General features: G+C 40.7%; 1 protein-coding gene and 1 long non-coding RNA gene across 9 annotated transcripts in view; one reads left to right on the plus strand and one right to left on the minus strand.

Annotated features, from left to right (window-relative positions):
- tanc2b (tetratricopeptide repeat, ankyrin repeat and coiled-coil containing 2b) overlaps positions 1-24,537 on the minus strand; it is a 189,211-nt gene that overhangs the window by 79,222 nt on the left and 85,452 nt on the right. For all 8 annotated transcript variants that reach the window (XM_086304207.1, XM_086304201.1, XM_086304204.1 and 5 more), the window contains 2 exons: positions 8,846-8,917; positions 3,356-3,535 (listed from right to left, as the gene is read on the minus strand). In XM_086304207.1, the coding sequence (XP_086160333.1) occupies positions 3,356-3,535; positions 8,846-8,917 (252 nt within the window). The remainder of the gene's footprint in view (positions 1-3,355; positions 3,536-8,845; positions 8,918-24,537) is intronic.
- LOC147323690 (uncharacterized) overlaps positions 1-24,537 on the plus strand; it is a 42,868-nt gene that overhangs the window by 9,209 nt on the left and 9,122 nt on the right. The window contains exon 3 of the long non-coding RNA XR_015130772.1: positions 920-1,103. This is a non-coding gene — a long non-coding RNA (uncharacterized LOC147323690). The remainder of the gene's footprint in view (positions 1-919; positions 1,104-24,537) is intronic.

Below are 24,537 nucleotides of genomic sequence, written 5' to 3' on the forward strand. Positions count from 1 at the left end.
TGTGTGGATCCATTATGGGTGTAGCTTTCTAACCAAGCTTGCTGGCATTTGTTGAGAATTTTAACTCAATGTTTGCCAACACTGAGTTAAAAACAGTGTGTGATGCCATGGCGGCTAAATTTATCTTTTATATAGTGTAGGGATTCAGGCACAACATAAAAACCACCGACAGAGTCTTTTTAGGCGATCAGGAGTATTGTGGTGCATTTCATGGACTCTCTATCAGATTTGGTTCTTAAGAATTTGAATGGTTTGGGCTCTTTGTCATGTTCCTTGATCCAATCATGAGCAAGTTTTGTGAGGGAGACCAAAGCCATCGAGGACTGCCAATGGTATTAGTGGTGGTTGCTGAAACCAAATATTGAGGAGACAGGTAAAACTGCTTGCTACGAACAAGCACTGAGTGGTTGCTGTAATCTAACACTCAGTGTGGCCAACCGTAGCAGTAGATGTTATCAGATATACACAGAGAAAGCAGCCTAAAGGTGCTGAGATCCAACATTTTCAGCAGGTTTTAAAGATGTTACTGGTTTATAATGATAAAACAAAAATGTAGATTATTTTCTTTCCTTAAGTTGCTGCAGAATCTTTCCTATCGTTTAGTAGTTGTAGTTTAGCACACAGTGCCTTACTCATACATCAAGTGGATTACCTCTCAATGCCAAACTCTAAGTAATTCACTAAACGAACATCAATAACCTAGACCTTTCTGTGCACATTTGTTTAAAATAGATTATTCCTTAATATAGACAACTAAAAGGAAGTCATGACAATGCATGCCACTTAGCAAGACAAGGTTTCATGACATAACACTGCATTGTAAGAAGATTAGAAACCACCGACATGTGGGACTATGTTGTTCAATGTATCAGCTAATCTTTCCATCTCATAAGTACCTTCATACTTTTTTGACCAATAGGGTGAAGAATTGTGGCATTACTTCCAAGTCCACAGAAAACCAGTAGTGATTACATGAAAAACTGACTACGCAGTGCCTGTTTGCATCTCTTCCTACTCCAAAAATCTGTCTAAGAAGTTCCCCTTCAAGAGTCTTCAAGGAGGCAGAGGGGATTCAATCAGAAAGTCAAGGATTCTCTGAAAAGGTCAGAAATTTCATTGCTATTTTACAAGGTTGAATAACTCAAGTCTTCACAAACATCACAATTCTGCCCCCCTAGGGCCAATCAGGAGCTACAAACAAGGGCAGATAGAAGCTGTGACTGGGGGAGCCCACCGGGGGGGATCAAAGCGCTTTAGCCCTTTAGACCTACTGCTGTTTGCTCTCTAGCGCACTCCCTTCTCTCACCTCTGCAATATGTGGCACGGGAGGGGTTCAGGCCTGTGACTGTAACACCGCACACAAGCTCAGTACCGTCAAGCTGTGGAGGAAGTGGTGCTGCGTTGAATTAATTAAAGGGCGACAAAGCTGGGTAGTCTGAGCTCAAATACAGTCTGCTGGTGGATGACACTTGAGAGCAGACACAGGTCTTTGAGGGCTTGAAGGACAATGGGCACTTGAGGGCTTTTGTGCATGCTGTCATTTCACTGACAGGCCGTTTTGGTCCTGTAAGTGCTGTAAAGTCATACTGACATGTGATTTGAAGAATAACCACTGGACATACCATATATAAGCCCTTTTTAATGCAAAAACCTTTATCTGGATTAAAGCAATTATATATTTTTTCCGTGACTTCACCATTTAAATAGACACCACCTTATGACAGACAATAAGAGATATGACACAAATCCATACAGATAAGCACAAGCTAATCCTAGTGAAAGTTACAACACATGTTCACTTAAGGTGACAAGTGTAGTGAAATGAGTCAATTATGAAACATAATCCATAGAAAAAAAATCTGTTTAAAAAGCATCACTAAGTTTGAAAATCCCCAAACACACAACAAGCAGCACCTGACTGGTGTAATACATCAAGCCAAACGATGACATGTGTGAGAACACTGCAAAGAGACCTCTCCCTACGTCAGCCACAAAATAAGAATAGTACAAATGAGACGGCGCCGTGCATCATTAATCAAGCTATTCTTGGCTGTAATGAAAAAAAAACACACACACAAACACTCTCTCTCTCACACACACACATTCATATTTACAGATTCGTATGATGTCCTAAAAACTAGCTGCGACTCACGCAGATGAAAGAAGCCTTTTAGAAGCAGGCTGAATCAGCCACAAAACATCAAATCCAAGAAAAGCACACAAAATGCTCCTCAAACAGCAGAACAGTGAGGGAGGAGGTGGGGAGAAGAGTGTGATTTGGCCGGATTGTTCTGAAATTTAATTCTCGAGAAAAAAGAAAGAAAGAAAAAGAAACCTCTGCTCCATCCGTCCACACACAGTCCTCTACAGCAGTGTGGCACACCCAGTTAAAATGGGAGAAAATGATGTGGTTATGTGATGTGCGTTTCCCCTTTAAAACCCACAGTTTGGATGACCCTGGAGAGATCATAAATCATTCTGTATGATGTAAAAATCACAGCTCCCCCCGGCATACCAGAAACGGTTAATGATCTGAAGTAGCTGGGAGATTGGTGCACCCTAGTGGTGACTACTGAGTCGAGCTTTAAACTCATCCACACCCACTCTGCTTCTGTGTGGAGGCTGCACAGATACTGGGTGAAGCTGTGCTGTCAATATTTCAATTCTCATTTTGAAAGCACAAGTAGAGCAGTAACCTTTGATGCCCAGACCGTCTTGTGTACCAAAACAACTGCTTCTCCCCATTGCAATAGTAGAGGGAACACAACACAGACTCATAAAGCAGTTGATGAGGAAACAGAGGGGAGGCAATTTTCCACATTTTCTGAATGTCAGTGATGACTGTGGAAGGAAACGATTAGTGGTAGGAGGTAAAAAGCAATAAAGGACGCCTGAGCCAACCGCAGCTCGCAGTCCATCATCTGTTCTTGACACTGTCAATTAGGTAGGACTTTGGCGATTACAACAATTGGAAATTACAGTGTTTGTCAGAAACCCGAGCTCAGCTCCACTTGCTTTCTACTTAGAATTAGGGGGGCAAGTAATACAGTAAATGATTACTGCTTATCAGCAAGCATCGGGGTGAAACATTGCTTAGTCTTGTAAAATCAGTTTTAACTCAGTATGCATGATTTTGTGATTAAGCTGCCTACAGTGGTACAGTGAAGGGCTAAGGGAGGCTGTGTTAGTACACCGAGTCTATGGGGGAGGACAGCCACAGGCAAATTTAAACCAGATTTAGCCCATGTCTCTATTGGCTGTGGCTTTCTTCCTGAACTCTGGTTTAAAAAGAAAATGACAACAACTTCAAATCCTGCACTCTGAGTGACTCCTCTATCACCTGCAGCATCCTTACCTGTGAGCTTCTTCATTGGCTGCAGCCTGACACTGATGGTCTGATGGGTGAGCAGCGGGGAGGAGGGCAGAGAGCGTGACACGCCCTCCATTATGCGAATATGCTGCATGCCCTCAGTCATTGAAAGAGGGGGCACGTTGTAGTCTCCTTCAAAGGCACAGTCGCTGTCTATGCTGCCACCTGCAGGATGGGAGGGAGAAACAGCATAGTATGAGATATTTTTCTGGACTTTAAATAAAGCACTGTGTTATAATATTAATGGTATAACTGCAGACTCAATAGCAAAGGAAGAGAAGATGAGAGAGGAAATTATCCTACGGTTACTGTGTGATCTTACCAAATGGCTCCACTCTGGATTTGTACATGCATTATTAATTGGACACCTTTCATACACAACAGCTACATTTTGCTAATAGTCTAGGTCTCAAGCCATTTCCGATATGGCGCGATATGGCAGCCTCACTTCTGTCAGTCTGCCCCAGGGCAGCTGTGGCTACAACTGTAGCTTGCCTTCACCAACAAAGAATTCAAAGGCATCCTCTTATTAAATATAATTTTAAATGCCCTTATTCTCATCGCATGCTCAGGTTTAGCCAAAAAAATCCAAAAAACATGTTTCAGCTTACAAACCTTAATCAGGATGTTAAACAGAGTTTGTGAAAAATCTGGATCTATTCTACTTGTCTTCCAGTAACTGACCGCATCCCTCTTTCCATGTAAAGAGGAGCCAAAACAACAGAGTTTTAACCAAAGGAATTTATGAATTTCTGGATTTATAAATCACCTGACACTAAATATCTTGGTGTAAATGGCTGATTCAGATTTGACTGCAGTTTTATAAACTCAGTTTGTATTTTGATATTCATTCATATTATCTGTGATTTGTGCTATTGTGTGCAGTTTATGCACATTTGATTTAAATATGATAAAAATTGTTAGCTTTGTGTTAAAACCGTTTTGGGCTCTTTATATTCCACTCTCATCCAAGGTGGATATTTGCCATTATTGGTACTCCACAAGTGGAAGTCTGCTATTAAAGGACCACCACTAGGAAAGGTCCAGCGGTTCATGAAATATATTTATACTCCTTTACAAAGTCTTATATGCCAGAACACGTTGGATTTTCTTTAGGATAAAGATGACCACACCATTAGAAGGAAAAACATGTGATTATAGTTCAAGAGAGTGCCTTTCAGTTGGAGTTTAAATGTATCCCTTCCAAAAGCACCTCAAATAAAACCAATCTGAATGCAGGAAGCACTATTCAGCTAACATTTTACCCAGATTCCTTGCGCATGTGGCACATTACTGCACCTTAAAACATTTAAACAAATGCTGCAGATATGTACCATTTCATTAGGGACACAAGAATCTTTGTGGAAAAGGTAGATATAGTTACGCTGATGCCCAACAATTAACCTTAGGGGTACATTCATGTCAACTCTACCTGTTAGGACTGAAATGCCCCTATTTCTTAGAGTGTAGGCTGACAGGTATAACTGAATATAATGGATTGCAAGGATCAGAATATATCCACTATTAAAGTGCTTAGTTGGACTTCTTTGTTCTGTTTCTTTTCCTGTTTGTTCACCTGCTGTAGAAACCGTATCACCCTCTGACAGAGGATAGGACCTCAGCCTGGTCGCTCGATCCTGCAATCAGTGCACTACTGATATTGAGCGCAACATCACTGGCGTGACCCAGCAGAGAGCAGCCCTGCAGGCAACACGTGCAGTTTACATCACTGCCTCAAAAGGCAGCCCGCCTGACCTCTGTCAGCCCCGCAGTAACACAATACCCAACAATTTTTATATAATCAAGGATTTTCTAACCATTTGAAATGTTTAAACAAGAAAAAAAGCACAGTCATGACCACAAGAGAGCATTTTATTTACGAAAAAAGCCTCTCACAATGAGTGGTAATTACAGAGCCAGTATAAACAACCACTTACCATCACTCATACCCCCCCTTTTCCTCTTTTGCTCTAAAACCCACAAATTATGAGAACTTTGGTTTTATTTTTATTTTTTTAATTTCACACGCACTCATCAGCCAGCTGTCTGTAAACATCCATTTTGTGAATCAGTTCTAGCTCAGACTGCCCATTTCCCAGCAGACTGAACTGTAAAACCAACTGGTCAAGGAACATGCTCGCGCCAGATAGCAGCCGCAACGGTGAGACAAAAAGCCATTATCAGATACCGGTCCCTGAGGAAGCCTGTATGATGGCTAGGAAGGGGGCAAATTGGCTGCTGTAATATAAATACATCAGTATTGAAACAATTGCACTCATAGAAGAAATGCCAAACACAATCCGACACACACATCAATCCCTCTGTGGCTCTGGAGTCAGTCCATCCATTCACTGGGGAATGTCACTGTGAGAGTGAAAAACAACAGCCAGAGCAGCGGTTGCTTTCCCCGGCATGGAAATTCTCCACATGTATGCAGACACTGGTGTGAATATAAAATAGCTAACTTGGTATTCTGATAGCAGTTGCCAGCAGTCAGGATCAGGCTTGGTTTTAATGCTTTGAAATATTGAACAAAAATAAACAATTACCGGTAAGCTACTCTCAATCAATTACCTGCTAAATAAATTAACAATTTTGTGGCCGTTCATGTTAATAATCAGGACAAATACAAAAGAATGTGCTTTATGTACTTATTCGACTTTTTAGGTATAAACTAGCTGCATTTACATCCAAGACACCTTCATTTTAGTCATTTTAGACTTTTTCAAAGAACTAAAAGGTTCCTTTCATACTGTAGGTTGTGTGAGTGTCCATCACACTGTAAAGAGCTGTGAAAATTATGCCAATTGGGCCGCTGGCATGTGAAAAAGTGACAAGTTATTTTTGCAGCAACTATACTGTCAGCCTGTCCTTATTCCTGTAGAATCATATAATGCAGTTGTGTCAAAGCCACTGGTAAGTCTAAGTTACTCACGAGGTGTTCTTTGGTGAAGCACAAAGTTATGGAACAGGGACATGCAGATATCATGCCACTGGGCGACCGTTGCTCAGGGGAATGGGAAGCTCATCTGTAACCGGAGGGTTGCCGGTTCAATCCCCCTGCTCTCTCTGTCCTGGTCGTTGTGTCCTTGGGCAAGACACTTTACCCTACCACCTACTGGTGTTGGCCAGAAGGGCCGATGGCGATATGGCAGCCTCGCTTCTGTCAGTCTGCCCCAGGGTAGCTGTGGCTACAACTGTAGCTTGCCTTCACCAGTGTGTGAATGTGAGAGTGAATGAATAGTGGAATTGTAAAGCGCTTTGGGTGCCTAGAAAAGCGCTATATAAATGCAATCCATTATTATTATTATTAAACTGCTGGTTCCTCTCACTCCTTTGAAAACAGACAGTGTAGGTCTCTGAAAACAGACAAGGCGTCAACGCACCAGCGCTAATAGACGTGTGTAATGGTATCTGACAAAAAGACATAATGCGATGCCCTGGGAGGAGAACTCATCAGTTCATCTGACATATGATTTCTTCTGTGACTTCACTGGTGATTAAAAAAAAGAAAAGAAAAAGAAACTAAAGTGCAGTACATGCATAGTACTGCACACTCCACACCCAACGTTTGAAGCTTTCAGTCAGTACTACTGAAAACACTCACCAATCTAGTTCATAAGCCAAGAGCATAGAACAGGGGTAGGGACTTCCAGGCTTTGAGAGCCGGTGTCCTGTAGGTTTTAGATGTGTCCTTGACCCAACACAGCTGATTTAAACGGCTAAATTACCTCCTCAACATGTCTTGAAGTTCTCCAGAGACCTGGTAATGAACTAATCATTCAATTCAGGTGGGTTGACCCAGGGTGAGATCAAAAACCTGCAGGACACCGACTCTCGAGGCCTGGAGTTCCATACCCCATAGAAGATGAGACAAAACCTGATTCCTGCACACTTTCTAACCTGCAACAATGTATTTATTAGAAATATAGTATAACTTATCAGAGGTTAATGACACAGAAGGGCTATCTTATATGAGAAGTTAGTGCACTCTTTACAGCAGGTCATATTATTTAAAAAATTAATTAATTAAATAAAGACAGAAATAGACAATTATTAACGTCCATCTATTTTCTCAGCTGCTATCCTAGCCAATGCCAGGTGAGAGGTTGGTAACCAATCCACTGTAGGGCTAACAGAGACACCATTAACCATTAATCACATTTGAACCTACAGTCTATTTAGAATCATCAATTAACTTTACATGCATGCCTCTGGACTCTGGAAGGAAACCAGAGTACATAAAGACCAGCAGGCCTTGCAAACCCCAGAGTCTTCTTTCTGTGCTGACAGTACTCACTGCACCACTTTAATGTATCCTTCCTAAAAATTACACCTAATGTATAGATAATTATTGAAAAATGTTCCAGTTAACCTTTAGTCTCAAAACGTTCCCCAGAGGTTACATGTCTAGGTGATCCTGCAGGTATACATTTGAATAGTACAAGACCTACACTAATGAAAATAAAGTTTTACTAAATTCAACAGTGTTTCAAATAAATGTATTTTTCATGGTGTATAGTATGCAGGAGCTTATTTGCAATGCAGTAAGTATGACCCTCCCACTATGAAGGAGTTGCTCTGTGGGGCGTAAAATAATGTCCCTGTAATACGGACCCCGGTCCAAGAAGTTGAAATGCACTTTTCATCCAAATACTCGTAGTTTTAGCCAACATTCTTGAGGTGGAAAAGGCCCTAATCTCATCAATTAGTCCATTTAATTCTGGAAAGCCTCATTGAAAATTATGATAATCCTGAGAAAGATATTAAATGGTCTCATTCAGGTCAAAAATGAGAAGGGCAGAGAGGGAGCACCAGCCGCACTTCAGCGGTGAAATCCACAGAACAAAAGCAGTGAAGGGGAAATTACCGTGTTTCATTTTAGACTGCAATAAGAGTCGTGTACAAGGACCACTCCATGCCTCGAAATAAACAGAACCACCTACTCATCAAGGTGTTCAGTTCAAAATATGTATGAGGTGGAAAAAAACAAACTGCCCCAAACAGTTTCTGCCAAGCACAGACATTCTCGCTGTTGGTACCATCTAATGTCATATATACAACCCTATTTCCCCTTGAAATTACTCAGATTTACAGGCAAAATTACAAGAATATAAAATTCATACACTTGCCCTCCCTGTAAATATAACTTCATGTCCAGTAGTCATAAACTTGCTGTTAGAAAACGGAATAAATGCGGTCCAGCAAACAAGGCTTCATGAAAACATTAAGGGAGCAGAAATAGCGTCTGGAAAGAGCCAATAGGGAGGAAATATGGGGGACGAGAAAAGAGCTCACGTTTGTTTTCAGCAACTCAGCTTCTCATTCGCACATATTATACACACCGCGAGCACATAAAAGCAAGAGGTGAGAAGAGCAGGTGCTGTGGAAGGCATAACGTTTCCTGTCAAGACTGCAAACTTTTCTCTATCTCGAGTTTAAAGAAAACTTCTCTTTGGAGATTCGGTTGCTTACCTTGGCCGATGTGGCTCAGGTGAGGGTCTAGACTGGGCGAGCGGGGGTCTGCCAAGTCCTCGCTCCCACCATCTGCAGAAGAGGAGCACACAGAGAAAGACAGGGAGTGAGCTCGGTGGAGGTGGTGGTGGTGGTGGCAGCGTGGCGAGGAGGTGCGAGTAAGCAGCAAGGCCACTTCTTCCTCCCCGATCAGCCAGATGTGAGATCTGAGGACACCCAGGAGGCTGCTCACACACAGACCCTCGACACCCTTCCTCCTGGGGCCCAAGCGTCCCCTTATTGTCGCGAGGGAAGAACGCGCTGCTGAGCTCCATTTTTTCCGCCTCCACATGTTTAGACTAAACAGTCAGTGAGCCTCTATCTCTAGGCAGGCCCAAAGCTGATAACATAATAGTTTACATTACAACCATTCCTGCATGAAGACCTGCGATGGAGCCACAATCAAAGAGCTCGCTGCGACATACATATGCTTAAATGAGGGATGACTTTGACTTGCAGTCAAACAGTGGGCGTCTCCCAAGATAGATCCACATACAGCTAATGATATGAAGATCAATTACGCCCAGGGGATCAGGCAGGCAGATTTAGCCACAGTGGATGGAGCTGAAAAGAGCAGGTTGGAGGGTGGGGGCAGCATCAATGGGCAGCACAGTCAGTGTCACCAGGGGATTGTTTCATAATCCTGCTCAAGTGCAGATGGATCTACTGTAAAGCACGACAGGCCAGCAGAGGAGGTGTGGAACAAATGATTTATGCTCAGAAGAAACGGATCCCAATAGAATTAAGTGAGCTATTAATAAATCTAAACTGAGCTACTTGTATGAAAACTAGTCTGTGGATTATCTGAGTAGAAGGATCAAAGATTGTTGCATTAGGCAGAAAGGGAAGTAGGCCTCTTTTTTTTTTTTTTTATCACAAAAAAGGATTAGATGTTTTGCCTCATCCCCACATTACCTTTCAATCAGTGCTCTCATCTATTGGTCCAGAAAACCCAAACAAACAGTCGAGTATTATCTCTCCCATCGCAGATTCACACATTCAGCCACGCAGCAGGCCAGATTGGCTTGCTGGTGGAAAGATCAAGCTTGTCGATGGATAGATAGAATAAGCCGTGGGGTATGTGTGTGAGAACTGGGCCGATTGTGGAAGGGGGCTCTCTGCAGAGGATTCTTCTGTGTTGTTGTCTGGATTTGTCAATTAAAAAAAAGCTTTACCAGCACACTGAAAACACACAATTTCTACGTAACGGTTTTTGTATATTTGGCATTTACAGACAGCAGCGCAATGTATATTTCTAACACCTCCATTACACGCATGTTCGACAGCAACAAAGCCACCAAAAATAGTTTCTCACCTTGTGTACCTGATGAGCCATTTCGCCCAGTAAAATCAATGGTGTGAAAAATCAATACAGGCCTTGAAGATGACGGGCAGTAGCTACGAGAACTGCTTGCACAGTGATATGTGAAAACATGCACATGCAAGCACAAGTAAAGTGTATGAGGTTGTGTGGAGACAGCTGCGTGATATAGTGTAAGAGACTGTGCATACTTAAGTATTTTGGGTGATTTTTTTACTTATCTTTGGATACCTGTACAGTAGTTGTAAATAACAAACATCAAACCCCTATCACATGACCACAGAAACCTTTTCATTGCATTTCAAGTAAGGGGGTACTTTGTTATGGGCTGCCCTGAAGACAACCTATAATAAGAGAAGCAGCAATGAGTTTCTCCCAGAATCCAGGCAACAGATGTGACTCTTACTCTCAATATAGTGTCTATTGTGCCAAAGACTCATAGATCAGTGCTTGTAGGCTCTTTCAAAACATGCAACCTTTGTCTGCCTTGTTACAGATGACATTTAGACAGGTGAGGGTGAAGCAAAGAAGCCACCAAGGAAAGAGGGAGAGAATACAAAAACAGCTCTAACAGCTATAACAATACAAATGGCCTTTTTTCAGTTTCAGTAAATGTATGAATGTTGGGTTGTTTTTTATACTTTTGCTTGATGCTGGAATATAACAATAATTTAAGCCTTTGAGCTAATTCTATCTTTGTATGTTTCTCCTTGTGCATTTTAATGGTATGCACTACAACTGATATCCTGCTAGTAGATTTTTGCATTGACATATTATGAAAACTCAGTATTCACATTGCCAGGTAGTCTGGAGCAGAAGCAAAAACAGCAGAAGCAACATTTATTTTAAGAAAAAATGGGCAAGAAATTGCAAATTAACAAGTTAGACTTTGTGTAAACATTGTCACTAGTATTTTCCCTGAACCTGTTAGCCCACAGCAAAGCAACTTCGAGAGTAAATGGAAAAGACGAAACACGATTACAAGAAAATGTAAAAGATCCCATTGGAGGGACCTCCCGGGAACTGCAGAGATTCTACTTAAATACCAAAGTAGAATCTGCAGAGATTCTACTTAAATACCAAACTCTTCTGAAAGAGAGTCTCCAGCTATACTCTAATGTAAATGGTAACTTCTATCCAGGTTGAAATTGAACAATAATTCTGTGTTAAATCCAACAGATGAACTGATTCTCTTCTGCTTATCTTATTGGCAACTTTTATACAGGGCATACCACTAAAGCTGCTTGACTCTTGATAAAATTCCTGCTGATGCCTACTCGGGTATGTGCAGCGGTCTTGCTGGTGCTTTCCCTGCTTTTAGGTTTTCCACATATGCACACGAAAGGGCGGGGAGTTCCCAGAACAGGGCTATACTTCAAAATATATATTATTGCTGAAGGAACAACAATCCTCTTTGGGCTAAAATGGTCTGACAGAAATAACTGTCACCCACTAAATAACAAATCTATGTTAAGCCTTTAAATCACTCCGTTACTGAGGTTTTTGGAGCCTCCTTCTCTCTACTACAGTTTTAGGACTGAGAAACATATCTTTGTGTCACCTCTATTCAAAAGAAACCTTTCTTCAAAGAAGTGCTCTCGTTACCCGTGATTTCAGTACGATGTCCATCCACACAGACCAATGGCTTATTAGGCAGGGAACATGAAAGGGGAGGACCCATGGCTGATGAAAATAGAGATATTTTCATTAAAACCTGCAAAGGCAGACAGAGGACATCATTCGAGGTTCTCACAGAACATCTGCCAGCTGGTAGTGAGAATGAAACCGAGCCAATATGTGCTCTGCAGCATATACTACTCAACTGTAAAATCAAATCACTGCTGTCACTGAACGGGGGAAAAAAGCCATTTCCAAAACAAAGATACAGTATGATGGTGCACTCTCCATGTTGGCAATTTCTTTGCCACTGTAATGCAACCGTTCTGTGTTGTGGTGTCAAAGGAGCAAGCCAATTTCAAATGTGGACAAAGAATCATTATGGAAGAAGTCAGTGTGACATCTGATAGTTATTCCATGGAGCAGCAGCTATCATTATCATTGTGCCTGACTTTCTTGGACCTGCCGGTGTTTTCAGTTCAGTATAACCTTTCCTCCTGAATGAGGTATCTTTTACAGGTACTGTGAAAGAGTGATTACTATAAATACTGATGTTTAAAGAAGTTTATTTGGCAGAAGGTTTAAGTTCCCTCTTAGATTTGGTTATTTTTCTGTGACTAATCAATCAGGTTGAACATAAATACAGCCAATAGACTCAACTCAAAAAGTGCAATCAATCCCTGTCATTCACTTAAGGGACAGTGCAAAATAACAACAGCCAGCAAAGGAGAGAGAATAAAATTGTACCTGAGCTGTGTAAGTGAGAAACACCCCGAATACTTGGAGCCCAGAGAATCGCATCCTTCAGCTCAATGACTTCACTCACTGACAACACAGTGATTCATTGCTTTGCTCAGTTCCTCCATGCCTTTTCTTCTTACCTTTGCTTCTGTGGGACTCCAGTGTTGCTGTGTAGCCAGCTTGTTGTCAGTCCCAAAGTTTCTCAAGAGAAGGTAAAATAGTGCACTAATTAAACACCAGTTACTCTCTGTGCCAAATTATTTTCCCCATCACCATATATCAAAATGATAAGTTAGAAGAAAAGGAGACCGGAATGCTTCGCCCTATTTCATCACTTTATTTTTCCCCTGAATGCACAAAAACGGCATTCGAAACACAGAACACACAATCGTAAACAGTTCTGCAAGTTCGGTTCAAGAATTTACACTTGCTTGAATTATCCTGGAATCCGATGAGAGGTTTCTTTCTTGAGACCTAAACAATAAATCATCCATCCCTTCATTTTCTAATCCCTATTCAGTGATAGATAGGGAATCTGTAGTCTATCCCAGCTGTTTTAAGGCATGAGGTACACCCTGGATGGGTCACCAGTCCATCACAGATCACAATCCTAGATCCAGCCACAATGTAGTTCATATGTCAATTTAGATCATTTGTCAGTAGCTTTCTTCAGAGAGGATGAATAAAAAAAAGAAAAGAAAAAGAGAGGGTGTTGTACTAATCAGAGTGACTTCACCAGCATCCCAAACTGCCAGTGTGTTGTCCTTTCAGCATGTAAAAAGAACTAAAATGGGGATTTTACCAGTTTGCTTGGCACCTCAACAATCTATGACTACTCTAGCTTTCACTGGACTAGTGGTTATAGTAAGATGGAATATTCATATTGTGGTCTCTGTTTCAAATGTGTTACTCCCGTACTTCATCAGAAAGACAGACTATATGCGAGCGAGGATAATAAAACATCCTGAAATCTATTTAACACATCATGAATTACACCATCTTGTCCTAATTTTCCAAAACAGAGACCAATTCATAGTGTTAGAAATAATAAACTTCACATTTCAAAAATGCAAATGCCAAGTAGTGAATCAGTGCTGCGTGCCTGTAGAGAGCAACAAATGCGACTGCCAAGCTACAACAGATGATTTCACCAGAGAGGACGCTGGGATATGATTGCTCAAAGGCCTCGTATTTAAACAAAACTCAAATGCACCACGGGGAATCATAAAGTTGCAGAGGTTTATGCATGCTGAAGGTCCTTAACTAAAGGTTCTGTTGACTGAATTATTAATGGTTAGCTCTATAAAATGAGTTGGTCGTACCAACTATGATACTAGAAGACATTCAAATTGGAGTGTTGCAAATGAGAAACCTGCAGGAAATCCAAGCACTCAAGAGGCTGGATAAAGTGAACATTTGGCATTTGCTGAAGAAATGACTCAAGTGATTGTGAAAATTGCGGTCTATTACGTTTCTGCCAGTCAAATAAACATATAATTTATTAATCAGCGAATGATTTTAGCACTAACTGCACAAGTAGGACTCATTTTTTTGGCAGACATTCAGCATGAAGCGTACTATCATTACCATCCAACTGAGCACTAGACCCAGTTTAACTACTACGGCTGTGTAATGGCCCTAAAAGAAAAAAATCACTGGCTACTTATTTAATTCTTTATAAGGTCACACACTAATATCTAATCTATTTTGATACAACTGACTCCTGACATTGTCATCTTTGAATATGAAAAAAAAAATCCAGTGATGGAAAAATCTTGCCATTTGGTGGTCACGTGGTCAGCTGACCTCAATTTTTGGGCACACGACGTTGCAGAACGTTGACCTTTTCAACTGAAGCATCCCCATATCAGAAAATAGTGAGTACTACGGAGACATTAACACGGACAGGAACAGCTGGAGACATCCTGCACTTCTTTGAAGTCCCCCCCCATGTGGCGGATACACATTTGCTGCATTGTAATGGAAAGTCTCTGTGGATGAGTCTGTGCAGTCCCTCATGCTTACATAGCTCATGATGAAATTTACATCCCAAGCAGAACCTAGTGGCCTTGCTAACATGCAAAGTATAATCAAGGCCTTTCCCTGGTCCACCTTTCACTCTTGAACAAGGTAAATCTGGACTCAGCAGACCTTTACCTTTTTTCCATAGCTGGAAAGTCTACTCTTTATGCTCCTTAGCGAAGTGAAGCCCCCAACACACAGCTGTTCAGTCCCAGTTCCTTGAGCTCCCTTTGCATCGAGTGTGTGGAAGTGTTCTTTCTCCTATTATCGAACACAGTCATGGTATCTTTATTTTAGCATTTGATCACGAATCAGGATCATTCCCAAGTTTTGTTTCTGATCACGTTTCCTCTTCAAAGGTGATCAACACCATCTTCCCAAGTGTTCATAATGTTTTGGACACTTTTTCATCCAATTTGTGAGCCCGTTTGCTTTTTAAATTTATTTGGCCTTGTGGCCATCACACAGCCAAATCATCCTCCTGTTGCCCTTTTAAAATAAGTGGTGTGGTGTGTTTCTTCTGCATTAGCATGTTTTGGAAAAGCTTGCATTTGAAGCTTGATGTTGAAACCACAGCTACTTGTCTGCTGTGCTTTTCAATTTGAAACCAATTTTATACACGTTTTGGTTCAAATAGCCATTTATACCTTAAACACACAAAATAGCTGAGTGAGACACTCGTCCTCTTGTTGATGGCTAAAGTGATCAATTAATCATTAAATCACTTCAGGCCATATGTTACAGTGTGCGAGTCCCAGAAAAACTGTGCTCCTCAGGTTTGACTTTCATTTAGGGCAGATTTAATCAGATTCACAACAAAGTGGAGCAACTTAATGAATCACAACACCACAGTGTGCTGCAGGCAGCCATATGTGAGCACAGACATCTGCTCACTTGTAAAGTTGATGGGTATCTTCATTAGTGCCAGCCTCAGTGTATGCTAACATGAAAATGCATGGGATCACACACACACACACACACACACACACACACACACAGTAAGGAGGCTTCTTAAATGTTCTCTGTCCACTGCTGTAGTGAGCCAATCCTGGTCTACCACAGGAAGTGGACTGTTCTGACATCCTGCCAAAGTAAATATTAGGGAACCACATCCAAATCCCAACAGACACAGCGCACAAACGCACTTACTGTACATGCACTGCTATGCACAACAGAAGCACACATTTCATACTGAAAGACCAAAGAAATCTTTAAAGGGCATGCTTGAATCAATGTTCGTTTAGATTTCAACAAAGATTTTAAGACAGCTGAATAAAAAGGAAACTTATAATCAGACTACTGAATAATATCTTAGGTGGGAAAAATACAAAAAAAAATTACATTAGAGAAACTTAAACACTGTTCATAAACAACATTTTCTCTCAGAGAACTGCCGCTCACTGGATATTTCCATTCTTTTTCCAAACCATTCAGTGTAAACCCTGGAGACGGGCTGACAAGCAGTTGAGCGGGTATACCTAATGAAATTGCCGTTGTTGTATTTTCCATCCAGTATCTACAACTTGACAGAGAAACAAGTGCTTTCTCACTCTACTTTAATAACAAGTGATTAACTAGTTTCACTGACTAGCATTTCTCAAACAAACTAGTGAGGGCGCCAAAAACCACCTCAGATGCCAGTTAAATTGCTTAATTTGTACAGAAATCATAAGTGTCACCTTTTACTTTCCACTGCTATATGCCATATCTATAATAATCTAAAATACAACTACCTCCAGCTGGATAAGTATGGAAGCCCACTTCTGAATCTGACATTTGTTTTGACAAACAACAGATGATTGAGGGAAACGCAGCAGGACCGCAAAATCATATAGAGAACAAAAATACACCAGCAGACACACACAGCACTACATTTGGACACTTCCTTTCAAACTGTGGGCATTTCTCAAGATGAAATACTAACTCGATAAATGTAAAGTATTCATGTTTATGTTGTAAATGTAAAAAGAGAGAGATTACAGTCAGAGGCTTAGCTCAACAGGACTGTGTAGGTGTGATTATATCAAATCTTTTGAGACCATAGGGTTTGAGAAAAAAATGATTAATTTTATCCACTTCCAGCTTTTCTACTTAAAGATTTGTTGCCTTTAGATGATAAACAGCATCATGAACCTAATAACTATGCATTTTGCATGGTTATTTATGATCTCATAGAATTATAATGGCCATTTTCTTATTCTGACACCGATTAATTGAGCAATAATCTGAAAAATGACACCTAAAAAAGCAAAAACAAACATATTTTCATACATGCATACTTTAGTGCACTTTAACGTTAGCCACCTAGCTGGCACTGACACCTGTGCCTCCTTAAACACATACGCATTAACAAGATTACATCCACTAGAAGCTTTGGTAAACACCATTAAGGCTGTGCTGCTCAATGCCTCAACCTTGTGGTGATTTTAAAGCAATACGAGAGGAGGGATGAGGCTCAGAGCGAGGTGCACTGAACTGTTTGTCACTGGCTCTATTACCTGCAGTGACAGGGCAAAAGACAATCCTGTCAGCTCTTAAGCAGTCTTATATCAAGGGAGGACAAACTGCACCAGATATGAAGACTCCCAGCAGAGGAAATAGTGTTTGTGGGAACAGTACATTGTAGGTAAGAAGGGGCCTTAGAGGGTGGACCAGCAGTTTCACAAGCTGTTAACTGTGTTTAGGACAATGCCCATATCAGCTCTGATTTAATGTGAGGATCGCTCTGTTTTACAAGCAAGAAGGCTAAAGGGAGAAAAAGGCAAGCTAGCCAGCTTGTGAGCAAAAAACGTGGTGTACTGTGTGGGTAGTAGACACTTCTGAATGTTTCTCATGATTACTGCCTACTTATGAGAATAATGCTGCAAAAACTAAATGTTTAAAAAACAGAAAATGCACAGTCTTAGTACTGAATGCACAAAGTCGATCTGTAGGCTGCGCAGTAGACTTTACACATTTTTAAAATTACATCTATATTTAAGCCTGCAGTTTGGGGACTACAGGGAATTTGGACATCAGCGGGATCGTATCAATTCTACTCAAGTAACATATTTCACAAAAAGGGGAAATCTATCTACACATAAAAGGCATAGTGTGTCCTTATCAGCACTCTCTTTGTGGTGTGATCAAAAGCACTGCTAATAAATAGTAATAGCGATTCTTGTGGCAAGACCCAGCTCAGTAGCTGCATCGATCTTTTATAAAGAGTTGATGAAAAATACTCATCATGAAAACCTATTTTTACAGCTTACTTCTTCTTTAATTGAGTGACTATGCTCTTGTCAAAACATTGTTTTCAAAATAAAGATGACATCCTTGTTTTCATGTGTCCCAAACATGAAACAGTGCATCTGGGGTCCCACTGGGATCAGTCCTTGGACCTGTTTTGTTTTGTTTATCTCTGTTGCCTCTTGGACATATAATCTCCCAGTAATGATGACTGTCAATTATATGTTAGGCAAAAAACACACAAATGTATTTTCCTGCTTCACTGCCATTAAAGGTGACTTGTAATTTCTTGCAGCTGAACTCAGATAAAGTCCTTGTTATTGGTACTAATGATTTCTAATGGTTACCGAAAGCAATCTTAAATTTGGGAATAAGCTTTGATTAACAGCTCAGTTTCAAGAAGCACCTTAGTTTTTCTATTTATAGATTCGATATAGATACTAATATTGTCAACATCCATCCACACCCACATCTTCTTCCAATTACTAGTGCAACATATTGTATGCATGATTAAAGAGCTGGGAACACATCACTTCAGTCTTCACACAATTGCATTAGCTTCCCATTCACTGAAAAATAAGATGTTACTGGTTCCTTTTAAATTACTACATGATTTGCCTGCACTTTACATATGTCAGAACTAATAACGCTTTATATTGCACTCGAATTTCAGATCTGGGAATCAACTGCTGCCACAGGTTCAACAGTCTAGCCTTAAAGCAAAGCAGGGACTGTGCTTTTACTGTTTTAATACCAACAGTTTGGAAAAAGTCTCCTCTGATTCCAGTTACAGACAGTTTTTTCTTTCATATAAATTTATAAAACCTTTTCAAAGCTTTACCACTTCCTTCTTTATTCTTGTCGTATTTTAATTTCTCCTTCTCCTCCCATTTTATGCAGTCTGGAATACTTTAATGCTTTTGTACATTTTAACTCTGGCGGTTGTTATTATTTGTAAATTGGTCCCAAATTCCTTTTTTAAAAGTACCAAAGAAAAACAAAGAGAACTTCATTCCTAAGCTAAGAGCACTACAAGTAATGCAGATTAATCCTTGCTGCTTGTTGCTTCCCCCTCATTTGTTGTTCCTACATATTGGTTTACCTGCTGAGGGCATGCTGTAAATCAGAGGCATCTTCCAATTTACCAAGCAGCAGCAGCAGATGCAATAAAGAAGAAATATCCTTATAACCCAGTCATGCCCAAAGCACTTCAGGAGTACCTCTCTGCGTCCTGTTGTTATATAACTGTTGATTACCCAGGGGCTACGACAAATTCAAATGCGGGGCTTTTTTTTTTAGCTGATACTACTACTGCTGCTCTTTTTATGCCTCACATGTGTTCCCAGCTACAACAACCTGTATTACACAACACAGCTAGAGTTATTTTGGAGAAGTGCTGGGCTAATGGCAACAAATTTTTAAATGAAATCTTATCTTGAAAAGAAAATGCTAGGTTAAACTGCACAACTCCAGCATGCTATTCTAGCCTCAAAACTTTTTAGCTATGTTGTCTTCATAAATTAACCAAAACCAATCATTTTGTATAAAGCCGAACAAATACATATTTATGAAATCAGCCTTTGAAATTTTTTTGGGATATCTTAGTAGATAAAATAAGTTAAATCTGTTTGTCTGCTTACTCAATCAGGAATTGAGCTACCAACCTGACACCCAGGTACACCTTAGGCCCCTGGAAGGTTCTTATCTGTATCATATATTATGCCATCATCATGTTGTGTAGCACTGCAGCGTACCCACAAAATGGGCTAATTTTTATACAAATTATCCCACATTTTATACTGACTTTATAAGCCAGATCTATCACCTAATAGGTTTTTTTTGTAACCTTTATCAGTGCAATTGAGGACATCAGTTTTCCAAGAGCTCCAACAGATCAAATTATAGTGCCCATGCTCTGTCTTTTTCCTTACCTGTCTGCTCTACAGTTTTCTTGAAAGGTAAAATGTTAAATCTTAAGAAATAACACGTCACCATGTGATCAACCACAACAAATTTAAAACTATGTTAGTCTATAATACTCATCCCTACAAGGGCCTTTAAGCATCACACGGTTTATGCCACAAATTCTGCAGGTTAGATATGACTTCTAATTTCTTAGAAGTCATATCTAACCTGCTTATAGTCTCATCATGTTGTTTAGGATCAGCAAATGTAATGAAATGATCAAAACGTACCATATTTAAATTCTTAAGAACATGATGATGTAATCTGTTCAAAGTTTTAATGACTCTATAGACTGTCATCACCAGATGCTTGATTGGTGTAGATGCTGCTTGTCCTCATTACACAGTAACTTAAAATGTGAAAAATGCAGTCTGAAATGGTAGACAGCCTCTAATAAACCTAAATGTATGTAAATGTGAGATTGAGCGTCCACAATAAGCTGATCCGTGGAGGCCTTGCCCCACAGCCTACAGGATTCAAAGGCTCTGCTGCCAACATGATGGTGCCAGACACTACAGGACAGCCCAGAGGCTTCAGAACTATGTTGGCAGCACAAAAGGGCACCTACAAAACATTAAGCACGCAGCTTAAATACTGTGGCCAATTGCTGTAATGTGGAACATTAACGCTCAATTGGAGTGATATTTTTGGCCACATGGTAAATTAAGTCCAATATTCCATTTCAGTTCGGTTTTTGGTCTCTAACAACTGCTGAGGGAAATAGCAGGCTCTTCTGTTATCTGTGTGTTTGCCATTTTGTGATGAGCAGGTGCTGTAGAGTAGATTTTTTTTTTTACTTTCACTGAAAAAAGATGTAGGAAGCCCAACATAGTGATAGATGGGATTAAACCCATGCCGAGAAATTGCAGCAAGCTGAACAATAATCTGAAACTTACTAGTAAGTTTGAGGGAGCTGAGGGGGAGCCTATTTGCAGGTGATAGTTCTCCATAGGTTCAACACCAACAACATACTTTCCCATTATTGCTTATAAACACCATCCAACCATCCATTTCCTGCCACTTATCCATGTCCAGGTCTATGCAGACACACTCAAGCCTCACTCTCCCCATCCGCCTTCTCCAGCTAGGCGGAACACCAAGGAGTTCCCAAGCCAGCCAAGCGATATAATCTCTCCAGCATCCTGAGTCTGCCCTGGGGCCTACTCTCAGTTGGATATGCCCAAAAGACCTCACCTCACGCAGGAGGCATCCTAGTGAAGATAGCCGCATCACCTTTACTGGCTTCTTTTATTATGTAGTAGCAGTGACTTTATTCTGAGCCGATCCTGGATGACCGAGCTCTTCACCCTGACTACAAGGGAGGATTCTGATTTCTGCCATCTGTATCGGCAATCAGCACTCACAGCTCGTGGCCATAGATGAGTAGGAACACATGTCGACCAGTGTATCTGGTTCTGCTTTTGATTACAGATGCTTTAAATAGGAAATGAGTAATGAGTATAAAGCTGATGTAAGACATTTTATAAGTTTCCATTTGTATTTAGGCAGATCTCAAAAATAAATGCTTACTCTTGTAAGGCTCAGTCAGGGTTAGGCATCCGTTTTAGTAAAAAAGAGGAAGGTTACTTTGCTATCAAACTTAAAAATCAAGCACTGATGAGGCTCTAACCAAAATACATCAGTATGGTAATGTGTGTGTTTACCTCGAGCATGACCTGTAATCCTCTCTAACAAAAAGACAGACACAAAAAACAAAAAAAAAGTTTTTTGGCTTAAAATGACACATGCCTCCTCCCACCTTCCAGAAAAGCCCAAAGCCTGTGACCCTGGCCACCGAGGTGTATCTGGAGGACAGCGAACAGCACGGTGGTGGCGCCAGGCCAGAGAGGTGACGCATATTTGAGTGGCTGAGTGCGTCAGGCTCTGGCTGACAGCACCACGACTCAGCAGTGTCCTGGATGGATGGAGGTGTTATGATGGAGGAAGCAGGGAGAGTGTGTATGCGTGTAACCAAGAGACAGCGAGTGGGAAAAAAAGGAGAGAGAGCGAGAGAGAAAAAGAGTGATATGCCCCGACTCCCACACTGCCATCCGATGCCGAGAAAAGCTGTGTCGCAGCACTGAGTGGGAGGTCTGCGTTTTAAATAAATAAATAAATAAATAAAAGAAAATGAATACAAGTCTGGAAAAAAAGAGAGAGAGACCACATGAAGCATCTCCTACCTTTAGTCTGACACACCACTGGGGTTACATCACAGAGCAGAGAAGTGAAAAGCATGCAGCAAAAATAAACCAAACGGAAATGGAAATGTTATAAAGGTTTTGCTTTGGCTGCTTTGAGACTCGGCGAGAGCAAAAAAGGATGAGCAGCGAAATGAAAAACAGTTCATGGCTTCTAGTCTGCCTTGAGGTGTTTCACTGAAGAGTGATGCTTTTGTTTCTTTTCATTTCTTATCCTCGACGAGGGAATGGACCACGAAAAATGAAGAGCTGGCATCACACCTGTACCACCTACCTCAGTTTAATTTCCCACTGTCCTGTGTTCTTTCCATCACTATTCCAGTCAATTTTATTTTAACCTTGAGTATTAGCAGATTGAGCCAAGTGGTCAGTCATTCCCCCCCCCCCCCCAGTCGATCAGAAAATGACAAAAAAATGAAACCCACATTATATTTTTTAAGACTGAGCCAAAGGCGATGTCTTTATATTTTTGTTTTGTCTGACCAACAGTCGAAAACTTAAAAATATTACTTCAAATCCTATTTTATTCTGTAGTTTAAAAGAGTCAGTGTGAGGTTTGCAGTTTGATTCCCAGTTCCTCCTTTCTGCAGTACAACGCATCCTCAGGTGCGGACAAACTAAAGCAGTTTCCGATGTCCAGGAAGTACTTGGTATCACAGCTCTGTTGCTTTTTGCAGCTGCGTGTCAATGGATGAAAGTCCAGAATAAGCAAAGCAAACTGCGCCTCCTCTGATTACTTCCCCCCCAAAAGTAATCCTGTTACTTTACTGATTACTTATTTTCAAAAGTAATTAATTACTTAGTTACTTTTTAAAAACACGATTTACAACCTGAATAGGTGATAAAGCGATAGATCTTTCAGCCCAATTCTACTTTTTCTGCATAATCCATCATACAAAATGTAATCAAATGGAAAAGTCTCTTTTTTTTTTAACTTGTTTTATCAGTTTTAATCTTTTAACTTTATGCATCAAGCAAAAATTTAATTATATGCAACATTCTCTGACTGGAAGAAATTTGTTTAACATTTAAAGCTATTTTCTGCACATTCCAGCACATAAAATAAAATATTTTGTGTGTTTACACTCACTCTTTCAAATAGATGCAAGTAAAACACAGTAGAAAATAAATAAAATCAAAGACTAGCGGTCCTGTTGCTCTATTTTCACCTGTAAAGCAGGAGTGGGGTAGGCGGAGGTTTACCCTGGTGCAGGTGTGCCGCAGCGGTCAGTTGAAGAAACCGCGAGTTTCTCTGTGAATTTCCCATTACGTCGTAGCGCACTCGGTGCTTGCTTGGAGGTTTAGGGGGGTTAAAAGAAGTTTTCTTCCCACGCAGTGAACAGTGGACACTAATGTTTTTGTCACTTTTTACGGAATCAAACTCAAAGTAAGGTCAGTACTTCCACGCTTTAAACGCTGCACGCTCATACTCTCTCCCGCACTCAATATATGATCCATTCTTGATCTGCACACAGCTGTTGTCACAAACGTCGCACTCGCTTACGTCACTGTCATGAGACAGTTTCGCAAAAAAAAAAAATCACGGTTTTAGTAACGCAGTATTTCTACGGGAAAGTACCGGTAATCTAATTACCGTTTTTGCAATAGTAATCCCTTACTTTACTTGTTACTTGAAAAAAGTAATCGGATTGCCCATCTCTGCTGACCACTAGTGGGTTACTGGTACCAGCAGTGACAAGGAAACTAGCAAAAAAAAAAACACAACTAGAGAAAAATCCGTCGGGTTGGATAAGCAGCCACTACAAAGCTTCACTAGCAATCAAAAAATAACATCAGGACAATGAGTGATGAGCAAATTGCTTTATATCTAGATGGGGCTTTAAGTATGGAAGCAAGGACACATAAGTCTTAAGATTAATTACAGTAGTTTGCTAGCCACTAATAGAATACAGTAAGAAATGGGAGGCCTGCTTTTGAAATAACCCACATTTCTATAACAAACCTGCCTCTGTTATTGTTTTAAACTGTACACAAGCTGTGCAATAACTTACAGTGACATGGCTCAGAAAACAAGAAACTGCAGATCAGTCAATTTGGTGATCAATTATTTTAGGTTTGTTGAGAGAACATACTGAAGCGGCTGCTGAGGAAACCTGATTTGTGGTTGTTTGTTGTTCCAGTGCAGCACTAAGAGCAGCATCACCTCTAGTTTCCTTTGACCTCAGGCTGTCCACAGCGAGAGGAGGGGTGTCTGCGACTCCTGCTAGGGTTGCAGATGCCACTCTCTGCACTGATGAAGAGTGTTTAATGAGAAACGCTATGGATCGTGATGAATTCACGCAGAGAGGTTAGAGAGAAAAGCTCCCGCTGCAGTTAGTGCTTCTTCATTATGATGGGAGATATTTACAGCCTTTCGAAATTACTCTCGTGTTGAATGACAGTCATTACCATACAGCAGCTTAAAGAGGAACACTGCTAAATTTGAACCTTTTTCACATTGCTTAGGGGCCCTGTCTGCAGTGTGGGGATTTGTAAGCTTCACAGCAAAACCAGGAATGTGCAGAGAAATTTGTAACACATCTTGCATTTTGCCAGCT

The sequence above is a fragment of the Aulonocara sp. 'chitande type north' Nkhata Bay genome, linkage group LG8 (assembly GCF_057382095.1).
Source record: "Aulonocara sp. 'chitande type north' Nkhata Bay isolate Kocher_YH1m ecotype deep benthic linkage group LG8, A_spYH_male_GT1.1, whole genome shotgun sequence".
Taxonomy (NCBI): domain Eukaryota; kingdom Metazoa; phylum Chordata; class Actinopteri; order Cichliformes; family Cichlidae; genus Aulonocara; species Aulonocara sp. 'chitande type north' Nkhata Bay.